This window comes from Brachionichthys hirsutus, chromosome 1 (genome assembly GCF_040956055.1).
Source record: "Brachionichthys hirsutus isolate HB-005 chromosome 1, CSIRO-AGI_Bhir_v1, whole genome shotgun sequence".
Lineage (NCBI taxonomy): Eukaryota > Metazoa > Chordata > Actinopteri > Lophiiformes > Brachionichthyidae > Brachionichthys > Brachionichthys hirsutus.
The window spans coordinates 7056472-7070178 of NC_090897.1; the positions used below are offsets into that span (position 1 = coordinate 7056472).

The 13707-nt window shown below is 40.6% G+C and overlaps 2 protein-coding genes across 2 annotated transcripts; both read right to left on the bottom strand.

Moving 5' to 3' along the window:
• Positions 1-8181: 8181 nt before the first annotated feature.
• tspan3b (tetraspanin 3b) lies at positions 8182-11035 on the bottom strand. Its single transcript, XM_068739862.1, has 7 exons — positions 10973-11035; positions 10098-10289; positions 9845-9919; positions 9563-9664; positions 9205-9357; positions 8943-9026; positions 8182-8274 (listed from the first exon to the last, which is right to left on the bottom strand). The coding sequence occupies exons 1-7, from the start codon at positions 11033-11035 to the stop codon at positions 8182-8184; spliced, it is 762 nt and encodes a 253-aa protein (XP_068595963.1).
• A 1467-nt stretch (positions 11036-12502) lies between these two features.
• nmbb (neuromedin Bb) lies at positions 12503-13621 on the bottom strand. The gene is made up of 3 exons (XM_068741877.1): positions 13416-13621; positions 13034-13221; positions 12503-12941 (listed from the first exon to the last, which is right to left on the bottom strand). Exons 1-3 carry the CDS (start codon positions 13579-13581, stop codon positions 12885-12887), a joined length of 411 nt encoding a protein of 136 aa, XP_068597978.1. The 5' UTR covers positions 13582-13621; the 3' UTR covers positions 12503-12884.
• Positions 13622-13707: the final 86 nt, after the last annotated feature.

A 13707-nucleotide genomic window follows, 5' to 3' on the forward strand; every position in this document is an offset into this window, starting at 1 on the left:
AAAGGCAACACAGAGAGGCAGCAGAAGACAAACCTGCTCTCTCACACACACACACACACACACACGCAGCTGATCTTCTTACACAGCCTTGGCTGTCTGTAGGCTAACCACAACCCTGCTCCCTGCAGTGGTGACCGCAAAGCAGTCAACAGAGGCACACTGGGCCTTATCCTGCATGACACGCTGGTCGATAATCATGCACACAGCCGCATAGCACAACACCGCTGTAACTGCTATAGCCCGCCTGTCTGCCTGCTGCGTAAACAAACATGCCTGGATGGAGCCGCTCTCACACAAACAGCAATTCATCATTTGACAATCAAGATTTTTTTGTTTTTAAGTTATTGAATATTTGATTTCTTCTCACTGTCCAAAGTGTTTGCACAGCACATTAAAGCAATTAAAGCTATTTGAAGCTAAACGCACATTGAGATTGTGAAGAACAAAAGACAGATAGAAGAAGCTGTTTGATGATCTGCCAGTCACTGTGTTGTGAAAAGGCCTCCATGGCAACACAATTCATTTATTTACATTCAATTTGTATTTCATACTAATCATAAAACATGGAAACATTTGCTTGTTTCAGCGCTGCCGTTTAGTGGATTCTAGCTGTCAACTATACTAAAGATAAATTCATATATAAAAAAAAACATTAAATTATTTTTTTATGTAATGCTGAATATGACTTAACATGTGGATGATCACACATGAATAAAGACATTTCCAGGTGATTTTGACGACAGAGAATCCCTCTAACGCTCTTTTTGACAGCACAACATTCTCCCCATTCTAACAGGGCCATACATACATTATCCATTCTTAGCTGTTATATATTGTTCTTAGCTCAACAATCCAGATTAAGATTCTGAGAAAGGTAAAGAAAAGAACCATTAAATAACTCTGAAACACCTTCTCCCATCCTGTAGTACTGGACTGCAAAATGCAACCTGTGGTGTTCTTTATTTTACCATGACAAAATAGAGCATGACGGACAGCCAACAACCAACCTTGGACTGCAGACAGTGACAGAACAAAGACAAATTGTCACGTAAAGCTGCTGATTTAAGCCCTCATCGGTATGCATCAATAATGCCAGCAACCCGTTCCCACTAAGGTTTTAAACTCAAATGTTATTTAAAGTTCTAATTTCACAATTAAAAAAGCTGATGAAAGACATTATGAACTGTTCACGTTCTACATAGAACCTAAAAATGTGCTTGGCAATTTGCATGTTGCCATTATGTAAAAAAGAAATAAATCACAAAGACACAATTCAACTTATCGAAAAAAAGAATCTACTTCTCACCATGCGTGTGAGCGTGACGGGCTTTTCAGACACCGTTGAAACGGTCTGTAAGGTACATATGAAAAATAAAAATGTATTAATAATCAAATGCAATTATAATCGATAAGCCATTCATCGTAATGCTAAGGTATTAATCAGATGCAGTGATTTGCTGAGATTTTAGAAAACATTCAAATAATTAGGATTCATCGAGTAAACTTAAAATGCCTATGTGATGCATGCTTTATGTTTTTCTCAGCTTTTAGATCCAGCCTGTGAACAGTAGGGATCATTCGCAGAAAACTAGGTGTTTGGAAATTTGGAAACTAGACAGCACCACCTGCTGGTTGATATGTGCACTGCCCATTGTGTGGACCCGTAGAGGAAACACACAATAACGTTTTTACAAAGCAGGAAACAACCATTTGATGGTAGAACACTACCTGACTTTGGAGGCAGTTGGTTGTTGGCTATATTAAAAGAATCGAACATCAAATATGACCCAAATTAATGTTGTATTATGGCAATTATTTTTACTACTATGACAACTGGATATTAATATCCTGTAAGTTGATGCGGATTCTGCCTCACCTTCATATTGTTTTTGTGTCATAAATACAATGTTTGCCTTTAATCTTAAAGCGCCGAGCAGGAGAAACAAGGTTAGTATCAAAGAAGCTTTTTCAAAGTCCATGATGCGTTTAACCAACGGTAACGAAACTCATATCCTTTAAAGAATCGGTTCACAGGCAGGCCAGCCCAGTCTTAAATAAGGAAGTAAAGTTTTTGATTAAATCATTCAGGAACAGAAAAAAAAATACCGCTTTATTTTTAATGGTTCACATTTTTTTAAATTTGGATGAAATATTACTAAAAATGCTAAAATATCCTGTGAAGCAAGTTAAAATATAGCTGTGTAGTGAGATTCTTAACTCCGTAGCTTTGCATGAATACACATGAAGGAAAACAAACCTGAAACCTTTTTATCAGTGTGTCCCATCACAGATCACTTTCCTCTCTCTAGCCTCTCAAACACAGCAAAGACACACAGAGACAATCCATTATGATACACACAAGCTAAACCTGCCCACACCTACAAACACACTTTACAAAAATCCATTATGAAGTCTTCACAGACACGCAACAAAGAGGGGCGCTGGTCCAGTCTGAGTGGTCCATGAGTGTTGGTCTTCTCCTGGGCGGACTTTGACTCCCCTTGTGGCCTGGATCAGAGCTGAATTCCTTCCCGCTGCCAGAGGGTCAAGACACTTAGCAATTTCACAGACTTCCCTTTCTGGATTTCCAGCATACACACATAAGACGCAACGCAACGCAGCGCACGTGCATGTAAAGGCACACAGAGGCACTGCGTGTGCACCAGAGCACGGGCACAAACACGCAGCACGGGGCGATATAAGGCTGCAAGAGACCATCAGGCCTGGAAATATCTAGAAGCTAGACAGAGAAATGGGGACGTGAGAAAGAAGAGGAGAGCATGAGGAAGGTGATGATGGCTTTGGGATGGAGGTGAAAGAAGAAAAACAAGAACAGCAAAGAATGAAGTCACACAAACAGGCACATAAATACTGTAAACATGCACACTTTAATTAACATAAACACGTACAGGATCACTTTGTGACATCACTGCTAATTGATTATTTATGAAATCCATGTGTGTGTGTGTGTGTGTGTGTGTGTTTTGCGCTGCCTTTATCCCACTGTCCAGAGAATCACGTCAGGGAATAACAGACACAAGAGGATCAAATTGATTAAGGCAGGAGTTCTCAGCAGCAACAGAGGATTAAGCCGGCTGATAAGTGTTTCCTTCAAAGCCAGGTGTAGATCAAACGTGAGAGAGACCCCCGGCTGGCTCTCTGGAGTCAGTATGATTCTTTCCTCTCCTCCTCTTCCTCCCTCAGCTGTTGGTTTTCGGCTTTATTATGACAGCCACTACAGATCGCCTCTCTAACAACGACAGGCCCTGCCCTTGTACCTACACACCATTAGCTCTCCATCTGTCAGCTTCCTAACAGGTTCCAGTAACGCAGCCAAGAACTCACTTCCTCTCCAACGGACAGCAGTCGACTACGGACTGGCCTCAATCCAGAGATGTTCCTGTCTTTGACTATTTGCTCCTCTTTCTTACATCCTTTTTGCCTACACCCCCTCCTCTTCCCTCTTGATCCACTTTTAACCCTTTAACTCCAGTCCTCTCATCCCCCTCCTGGTTCTCCTCCCGACGTGTTCCCTCTAGTATTCGGCGAGGTTCAGGACCGGTGCCAATGGTCAACAGGGGATTAACAAGACTGGAGGTTGGAGAATGTGTGAAAACCCGTTAAGTCCCTCACTCTGCAGGCCAGAGGGTTTTTTTTTTTCTTTATCTCACACGTGATCACGCACAAACTCACACACGAGGAGAAAACCCACACCTGCACAAAGTCAAACCAGGAGAAAGCTGCATCTGGGATCACACGTTTATCACTCAGCATGCAACCCCGGTCAAGACCCAGGCTTACTGAGTGTAATGAATCTACAATAAAAGAGCGGATCCTACAGTGTGGTACAGTCTGCATGACCCAGCAGCTTCTGGGATAAAACCTTCCATGTTGTCTCATGTTCTGTGTGGGAAGCCTCCAGAAGTTCCAGTTTCCTCCCAAAGTTCAAGAGCATGAAATAGAAATGAGTGATTATTCTCATTTGCATGTAGGGAGCTTCAATCTATCTTCAGAGCGCCACCTGCGTTTCACCTCATAGCTGCAATATAGACTCCGACCACCTGGGAAAGGATAAATGGATGGATGGATAGACAGACACCATATTTGTTGAAGCTAAAATTATTTCTAGCCTAAAATAAAATACAATAAAATACTCAAATGAGTGTCAGAAGGATGTAGTGGCTAATGGCAGCAACAGCGACACTGGTCCTGGCAAATGGGCTTTGTGGCCGTGTGTAACTCTATCTGTGGAGAGGGACGAGAGCAGCGGTTGGGTAATGGAAAGGTCATTTAGCCAATCCCCTCGGTAGGGGGGCCGGTCTGACACGGCTCGTTTGTCACAGTTCAATAACTGCCACTCCAGGGAGTGTGAGGGAGAGAGAGAAACAGTGAGATGGGCAAGAAACTAAAGTGTGTGTGTGTGTGTGGGGGGGGGGGGGGGGGGCACAGCTGATTCCCAGCGCTCATCCCTCCATTAGAAGCCTGAAACGGGGTCACCAGGCTGCGCACTTTGGACTCATGTCCTTCTGAAAACTCGTGAACCTCGTCTGTGAGGATTATCTTTGCTCCAACTAGTAGATGTTGGGTTTTGCCATATGTTTAAACTACACCCAGTTAAAGAACCCGTGGATGGTTTCGCTAGAATTATGCCTGAATGTAATTCAGATATTTTTATCAAGCAGCAGAATGAGAAATAGGATGAAGTTTAACTGGTTAAAGGGTCGCAGCGGACCCTAACCCACGCAAAACTAGAGCGGACGGATGCCTGATTGAGCTCTGGGAAAATGTGATGAGCATTTACATTGATTTTATTTTTTTAATTGACTGCACCATCAAGACTATTGAATTCGTACACTATATATGTAATTAAAGTGGTTAAATATGTGGAAATATATAATACTGGACCATTAGTTATTTAATTTAATTGTGATTAAAGAAAGGGCAAAAAAAGCTAATCAAAAACCCATAGCATCATCATTCTCAGTTGGTTGTATTGATTTGTGGCGTCCCCAACATGACCTCATGTGTGTGACAGCATAATCCCCAGCTTTGTGAGAGAGCCAAATATTCTCACACATCTCAGAGCAAATAGAATTTCCCTCAGGGATTAATAAACTATTCTGATTCTGATTGGTGTCCTTCTCCTCACTTTGAAAATCAATAAGCTTCAATGTGCCCGTTCACGTCTCCATGGCTTCCCGCAGATATGCCCGAGGCACAGAGTTTGGGTGGAGATTTCGGCTTTTGAATGGATCTCTTGTGGAGCTTAAAGAACTTCTGACTCAATCAGGGTTCGAGCCTAAAGTGGGTTCGTGCCGACATGTTTTTAAACAGGTCTGTGTCGCCCCCATGTGGAAAGAAGAAGAACGTGCGAAACAGATGAAAGGAAATGTTTGATTGACGTTATGCCAATAGGTTTTAAATCCTGCAAAAATAAAAACGGAAAATTATTAAATATATAGTTCACTGATATTTTCACACGAGTGTGCTGGTAATAATTTGAATTTTCCAACTTTATATTAAAGCCCTCCTCTGTATGTCAGCTGCAGCCAGGTTAACCATCAATCAGGCATCAGTGAAGGGTTTAAAATCAAACCATGCTGTTCATCCTTATGACTGGGGTGGTTTAAGTGGGGGCACTTGTGCTTGAGTGGCCCTTAAGTGGGCGTGGCTCCAGATACACATGATGAAATACAGATCATTTACCATTTGTTGTACAGACATAGTTCATTAACATTGCTGTACATTATACCATTTCTTATTTGTTTAATACTTTTTATGGGCGTTGAACTGGTGAGCGGTCTGCTATCATATTGATTCAGGATAAAAAATAATGATTACCCTTTCGGGTAATAAATATTACAATAAGTATATCTTCAGAAAATGAAATCCACAACATGTATGCGTGTATTTGCGTCCTCGTGTGGTCAGTACTTACATTTTCCTGCAGTTATACTGTGATTCAGTGTAAGTTACACAGTCCGGTTCCTCGAGGTATCCAGAGATGCTTTCCTGCAGCAGTTTGCATGCATAATCCAAAACACATAATACAGAACATCTACCAAAATAGATAATAAAAATATTCATTTTAAATAAAATGTTCATATCCCTTCCATTCCTAGGAAACTGCATGATCATTTCCTTCCAAAACAATGAATGTTCCAAGCTTCTAAGTACAGAGTAACTTCACAGACTTGACCACCTCACTTCCTCATTAACTCTTAGTCCCACCCTCAGCATAGGATACTCATCACTGATTAGCTGAAATAGAACAGCCAATCAAACATATAACAAGTACCGGTAGATTAGCAGGGGCTAAAGCTTTTTCCAATAGCGTCATAAATAATACAAATGCAAAATTGTTTAGACGCTGCACTGTGACAGAAATATACATGAAATTAAACAATACGAAAATCAATAGGAAAAAAATAAAGACATTTTTGTCACTTACGAACATCCTTTACATTTAAAAGTTTTCATTTGCCTGTTCTTGTAATGAAATAAAATGAATTTACAAAACAAAACAAAGTTCTGCCTCTGAAAAGACAGATAGCCAATCGTTGTTTAGAACACTGAGGTGGCTACTGGCTTGGCCAATCAGATTTCATCTGCTCACTGTCACTGTCTAGAACCAACACTTCATCTGCAGCAGATGAAGATCACCCCAAAACGGAAATGTGCTACTTTATAGACACAGACCCTTTGTCATGAGTCACATCTCATCACAATCAAACTGATTTTCAAAAGCATCTTTTATAAAAGGTCTTGTTGCTTTTAGTGACTTATGTATTTATTAATTAGCCCTACGCTCTATGACAGTTCAATTAATAACAAAATCACTTTTTATATATGAGCACCAAAGCAACATGCTCGTATGCCTTCCGCTGGTTATTTTGAAAAGTATCTAAATCAATAGCACATATAAAGATAATTTAACTGCGGCTGATGAATAGCACTTCCTGTGTTCATGTGGGTTTGTGTGAAATTATATCTGCCGTCCATATATTGTGAGTGACCCTCAAAATAACAGCAACAGCTGTTAATAAAGCTCCAAATACAAAACATATTTCATGTGTGAGGAAATCATTTCCGATTTCAACTGATGGTAGAGGAAATATGTCACATGAATATCAAACCATTACATCTGTATGGCTCAACTGATAACACATTTATGTTCTTATACAACCACGTGAATGAAATTCAACGGTTGAAGTGAGTTTATTTGCATCCAGTCCGTTCTTCAGTATACACACAACGTATGTTTGTCCAAAGATCAGCTGGCCGTCTCAAAAATATCAACAGTTCACAACCTCACAGCAATGTAGAATGACGTCATGGTTCTAAATAGTAGGTTCATCATAACTAACAAATAAAACTAAAGGAATTGCCTGACTGTAGCAAACAGAAACTTCAGGTAACACTGATAATACTAATACTAATGCACTTGAGACGAAAAGGTTCATTCACAAATTGTATCAAGTTGAGGGAACGCCCACCACAACTCAGTGTACACTATTAACCTGAATATTTGTGAATATGAGGAACTCTTTCCATCAAACACGGCATTCAGAGGAAAAACAGAGGTGTTCCACAAAATAACAGAAGTAGAAGGAGAAGAAACATGTCTTTGTAGTCTGTTTGTTTTTTCATTTTCACAAATTCTGGTCGAACCAAGTCCTTATGAATAGTGTACACTTACATTTTAGCATAGATTTTCCATTTTAACAACCATGAAATGTCTCCAGAGTTCCATACAAAGTGCAAACAAGCACACACAAAATACAAGCTTCATACAATACTCCCAAAACACAATGTCAAATGTGTTCCAAAGTATTTATAGTCTTCCTCACTTGGGGTTTGAGTGAAAATTTCATGAAGCCAAAATTAAAATGAAAACATCGGCGTTCACATCAGTAATGTTAATTAGCCATAAGGAAATGTGGTTCCTTTGAATACGCAATTAGTCACACACAAAAAATAACATTTAGAATACCAGTAATTTACAAAGCATGTCAATAAATAGCTGGCTTCCCCTTGAATCACTAGTGTATGCTACTTTTTCTTTAATTGTGCAAGGTGTGCTTGAGCTTATGTAACTACAGCTGAACTCTACTGTGGACTTGTCCCGTGGTGCTCCTTGTGATGTTGCGGGTGCTTTGTTCGCTTGGCCGGCTGCGTCCTTCATGCGTAGCTGTTGGTTGTGACCAGCAGCTCATAGGCTGGGTCATGACCCCGCCTGCATAACACCACGCAAGCACAGAGCATGCCCAGCATCTAAAGGCAGACAGCAAGAGAAGGGTGAAAGCACAGGAAGTCACACTCGTTGATTTTCTCATCAACCACTATGATAATGATTTCATTTTGCCTTCTTGCCATCAGGAGAAATAATACTAAACAGGTAAATGATGCTAAACCAATCTTTTGTTCACACCTGCAGCACGTGTGTGTGCCGTTATAGTGAGTTAACATGAAGCGGTCCACCATGCTGTGTCTGTCGGTGCTTTGAGAGCAGCAACAGCAGGTCAGCGCTGCAGTCAGCTCCATTTGTGCTGACAGATTACTGCAGCTCGGTAAATGCTCTTTCACTAGATTCAACTGGAAAGTGTTTTTCGCTGTGGATGAATTACACTCACACTTATATTGGCCGTTCTTTGATGTAGGATTAGTCACCTTTTCCTCTAAAAGTTTAGTCCTCAACTCGGATTATAACTTTTTTTTTGCTTTATACCAAAATATATTCGACCAAATGGCTGATCGGTTGTCTGGCAGGTTTAATGCACATCCATAGATCAGTTGTAGTACTTAAACCACTTATTTCTGAGTAGAAAATAAGGATTGCATATCAGAAATGCTGATCTTTAAACATTTGCATTTACAGTTAAACACAATACGATTGAGCGTAACGCGGTTACCCTTCAGGGCGCCATCCTCGTCCTCCTTACCTGTATAGACGCAAAAGTGAGAGCAGCCCAAATGACGTACATCATGATCTCCTTTAACTTCTTCACAACAAGAGCTTCACAACCCTAAATCACAAAATAATTGTAATTAAAAAGAGCTTCTTACCAAATAAACAGACAGGTGATAATGTCAGAGTGATTAAACATTACGTCTGTTTGAGGCACAGAGAACAGAATAGCCGTGATTTTAATATTGTTCTGTAGTTTTTGTTTGCAGGCTTGGCTCAGAGCATCTTCTTTGTACCTCTTGGTAGAGATCTGCTGGTCGGGAGAGCGTGCCGCTGCAGTTGGTGATGCTGGGCTGACAGCAGCTGACTGGGACGCTGTTGTTCTTGGACTCTTTAAACCAGCGCGTATTCTTCCAGTCAGAGTAGTTGTGAATGCCACAGCAGCGAAGCTAACGGAAGAATACAGAGGAACAGTGCTGCAAAATAAATCTGCAGTCTGGAGTCAAGAGTTTTCCAAGAATGTAAAATAATACACAAACAAATCACCGAACAAAATAAAACCTAAGATCACCCAATTAATTAAAAACAAAATTCCTGTTCACATTAGGATCTAAGCCAACACAGTAGAAATATTTCATGCAGTTTTCTTCTCACCTGCCTCTGCACATAGTCGATGGCACGACTGGGAGCATCAGCGTTGGTCCCGTTGTATTCATTGTAAACCTTCTGGATGGAGTGATTCACTTCGTCTTCTACCTGCAGCACAAACACATCAGTCACGGTTCAGCCACTGAAATGCATCTTCAATGAACGGCATTCCCACATTCTTTAAAAAAAAACTAAAAATAACATGTGTAATGAAACATCATGTGGTTCATATTTGATAACATGTAAATGCGAAGGAAATCTTTATTTATTGCATTGATTGGAATCTACCTTTGCCCTGTATATGTAGCCAAGAACAACGACCACACATTCTGTCACAAACACCAGCAGGAGGATGGCAGCAAACTGAAACGACAGCAAGCAGACGTTCAATTGAGGAGAGTTGGAAATAAAGATGTTGATATTACTATTGATTTTCCACTATATCAACATCATATCTAAGAAAGTATCTCTCTATCTCGATGAAGAAATGTTTGTAAATGTATGCTCTGCCTCTGCCTTCAGGCTGCGATTCCAAACTCACAGTTGCAAGCCCACAGGAGCTTTCGCGTATTGTTGCGCAGCAGCCAATCAAGCCGATGATGAAGAGAAGGGTCCCGACTGCTATGATTGTGACAGCGGGAATCAAAGTGTACACGTCTTCAAAGAAGTGGTCGTAGTCATCGTATGTGATGAAGACATAGGCTCCGATGTAGCACAGAATCCCAGCTGCAGCCTGTGTGGGAAGAGCAACAAGGAAAAGTCGGACGCTTCTTTGGAACTCACGTGATTATATTTGTTCATCGGATTCTGTTATGATATACTACACACACACACAGGAGAAAACACACTGCAGTGTTTAGTTTACTTGCTACTTTGCTTGGGTAGTTAGGGTTGTGTAAAAACACATACTTTTATTTTGTTAAAAAAAACAAAGAGATATGACAGAAAACACACCACAAAAAATATATATAGTGTAGATTCTGTGGAGCATTTTGTGTTTTCCTCCTCACATTCAGGATTATTATGCTTGCATGCCAAGTGAATGAATGAATGAATGAATGAATGAATGAATGAATCGTGTATAACCTGCTCAGAACCTGCTGATTCAACAGTACCAGACAGCTGCAGCATGACGTCATGGCTACAACTTGTGGGTGGCAGCTACCTGCAGTTTAGCTAGCGCCCGTCACACCTTTATTTACCCCCGATTGGTTTCCCTTACAAGCACGACTCTGTCTGTGTATTTCTTGATCAAAACGTGCGCTCGTCTGTCGCGGAAGCTCCGCATGCAGCGCGTCATTGGCGCAGTTTTTTTTTTTTAAGCTTGCTTATGCTAATGCTAATGCTAATGTTTCTTCTCCGTGGCCTCTCAACAGGGATGCTGCACATTGATCCGAGCAACCGGTGCGTTCTTACCCAAAATATGAGATTGAGAAAAACCAAAACCGTTTTGGATGACGTAATTCCACACTGCCCCATGGTATCGTGATCCCTTATATTACAAATGTAACTATTTAAAATATCTAATAATGCACCTGCGCCGTCGCTGTTATTATAATAATAAAATGGCTTCGGTCGGTCCTCCTGTCCAATTGTGCAGACTCTCCTCTCCTGGCTCGGCCAATGAAATCATCACGACTGAGGAAAAGAAGATCACGTGATTGGATGACGTTGCTATTCACAACAAACAGACCGGACGTGTGGACGTCGTCACGTTATACCAGTCACTATATACGTTGTTGTGTTTTTATTGTGTTATTATTATTCATCCATTGTCATTTGTTTATTTTTTCGTTTTTTTAGGACTAAAACAATAAAAAACAAAAAATTGACAAGCAGCATCAGCACCAAGCTGGTCTGTTCATATGCAGTACAGGTTTGTTGCCAGTCGGTGGCAGTGTTGTACTGCTACTGTATTTCCACACTGGTTTAGTGCAGGAGGAAGATGTGGTAAAATGTAATCCGTGTGGTAATCCTTATCCTGACGACATATATTTTTTTCAGAGGTTTGAATTTTTCATTAACGGTCACACGGTCCAAATATGAATAAATACAAGAGTGCTAACTGCTAAGCCTTCGCTTGATTTAAATAAACAAGACCTGCTTACTTCCTGTGATAGGGGGATTGATTATTTCTGTTAAAAATTAGTGCCTTAAGGTTTTATTGAGTTAAAGATTGGCACATTTGTGTCTGTCTGCATTGATGACCATCACCGAGCAATTACAAATTCAAGAAGAGAAACGAAGGCCACCACATTTGCCACCACATACATTCACGTTGTGAATTATGCATCAAGTCTAGCTTTAGTTTTAGTGATTCTTAAAGCAGAACAGTAAAAAAGAAAAGCAATAAGAAATGGTGCTGGTGACAAAAAGCAACCTAAAGTCACGGGCTCCAGCATGTTATTATGACTTGAGGTCATTTGCCCAATCATGACCTCCAATGAATGCATCACTGGCTGTTTTAAAGTTTGTATACACCACATAAAAATAACAAATTTCTGCACCTTATACTAAAAATATACTAAATAAGTTGAGGAGAATTACAGTGAATGTGACTTCACTTGTGAAATAGTAAATGAGATCCGATCATTTTAAATACTTTGTACTTCTTTGACACATGTCGCTTTAACCTCCAGTTATTCTACTATTTATTTGTGTTGGTCTATTTCGCTAATGTTTTCAGTTTATTAGAATTGTTTAATGGCCTTTAACCCAGTAGCTTCAGCACACAAGAGACATATTTTTTTCTTTTGATTTATTACTACCCCCCCCCCGGCTAACCGAACTAACCGACAAAAAAAAAAAGATAAAAAATAATTTATTTTATTGATATTGAATTTATAATTGCTTTCTCCTTGGCAAGCATCACCAACAGAGAAAATAGAAATGCAGAGTAGTTAATTTGTGTGCCGACGGAACGAGGGATTATGGAATAAATCTGAGTAAACAAAGACAACATATAAGAAAACATTTATACAGAGGGTACAGAGTTGCTAAACTTTAAATCTCTCACTCTCCCTGGACTGAGAAGACAGACACACCAGTGAATCAAACCCTTATCTGTCAGTGTGTCACAATTTATCAAAGAAAATCAAAGACAGTGCGAATAATTATTTTATTTAATATAAATAAAGTTCAATGACAAGACACATTGTGAAATGTAATCAACGAAAGGCTGAGTATTGCAGATGATAGTTGTACGCTGGGTAATACAATCATACGGATCACGAGACTACTTTTATTTATTTGTTTGTTTGTTTATTTATTTAGGCTAACCCCATGAGGCCAAATGACCCGGGAATCCGTTTCCATGCGTGCCAGACGTTCAACACTTTGTGTTTTGGAAGTAGCTGTCTAAAATCTTCATCAACAAGTTCGTCTCCTGAAAAAGAATATGAAATAGAACAATCAGTCATTTCATTTCAGTCAATTTTGCGCGCAAACAAAAGGAGCTTGTGGGATGGTGGAACTCGCCTGATGCGCCGGGCGTCGCTCTTGCGTGTCCTCCTGCGCCTGCAGCGCTCCACGCACGAACTCTTGGATCAGCTCCACAAGGGCGCTCTGCTCCGATGGCGCGTTGACTTCCAGCGCGTCTCCATCCTGTCCCTCAGCCGAAGGCAGCAGGGGGTCATCCATAACGCTCTTCTTCCCCATTAAGTGTCCTGTGGATTCAAATCAAGATACCCTCGATATTAAAAAGAAGGCTATACTTTAAAAAAATAGCAACACCATGCACGAATTCAAAATCGATACAGGACAAACGTTCGTTTGTAAAATTAATAATGATAAAAAAAGAATGTATTTGACGGGGTGGCAAAAATGAAATTCCATCATAAGCATAACTCGAAGTTCTCACCTGTAGCCCAAAGGTTGCCCCTTGGATTCAATTTAATTTTTGCAACTTTATTCCTCAGCTCAGTCAGGTCGAAGCTGACCGCGGCGGTGAAGGGCAAGAAAGAAAGGAAGACGAAGGCAGTGAGTAAGCCGCAATGGCACGCATTACGCAGCGTGAAGCCTCCCATCTCAACGCGTAAAGACGCGCTGTCCTCCCTCCTGTTTAACGTTGATCGATCAGAGCATCCGGCTTTTATGGGATCTCCTGAGAGGGGCGGGGCCTGTTTATGACGCGCACACTTTGCATTTAGCCG

Bases quoted from the DNA above. Each gene is read 5' to 3' on its own strand.
- tspan3b (XM_068739862.1), bottom strand. From the start codon at position 11,035: ATGGGGCAGTGTGGAATTACGTCATCCAAAACGGTTTTGGTTTTTCTC. The intron at 10,290-10,972 runs GTAAGAACGCAC...CTTCCCACACAG, and splicing joins TTCTCAATCTCATATTTTGG to GCTGCAGCTGGGATTCTGTG. The intron at 9,027-9,204 runs GTACAAAGAAGA...TTTGTGATTTAG, and splicing joins CAGCAGATCTCTACCAAGAG to GGTTGTGAAGCTCTTGTTGT.
- nmbb (XM_068741877.1), bottom strand. From the start codon at position 13,581: ATGGGAGGCTTCACGCTGCGTAATGCGTGCCATTGCGGCTTACTCACT. The intron at 13,222-13,415 runs GTGAGAACTTCG...TTGAATCCACAG, and splicing joins GGGCAACCTTTGGGCTACAG to GACACTTAATGGGGAAGAAG. The intron at 12,942-13,033 runs GCGAGTTCCACC...ATTCTTTTTCAG, and splicing joins AGCGACGCCCGGCGCATCAG to GAGACGAACTTGTTGATGAA.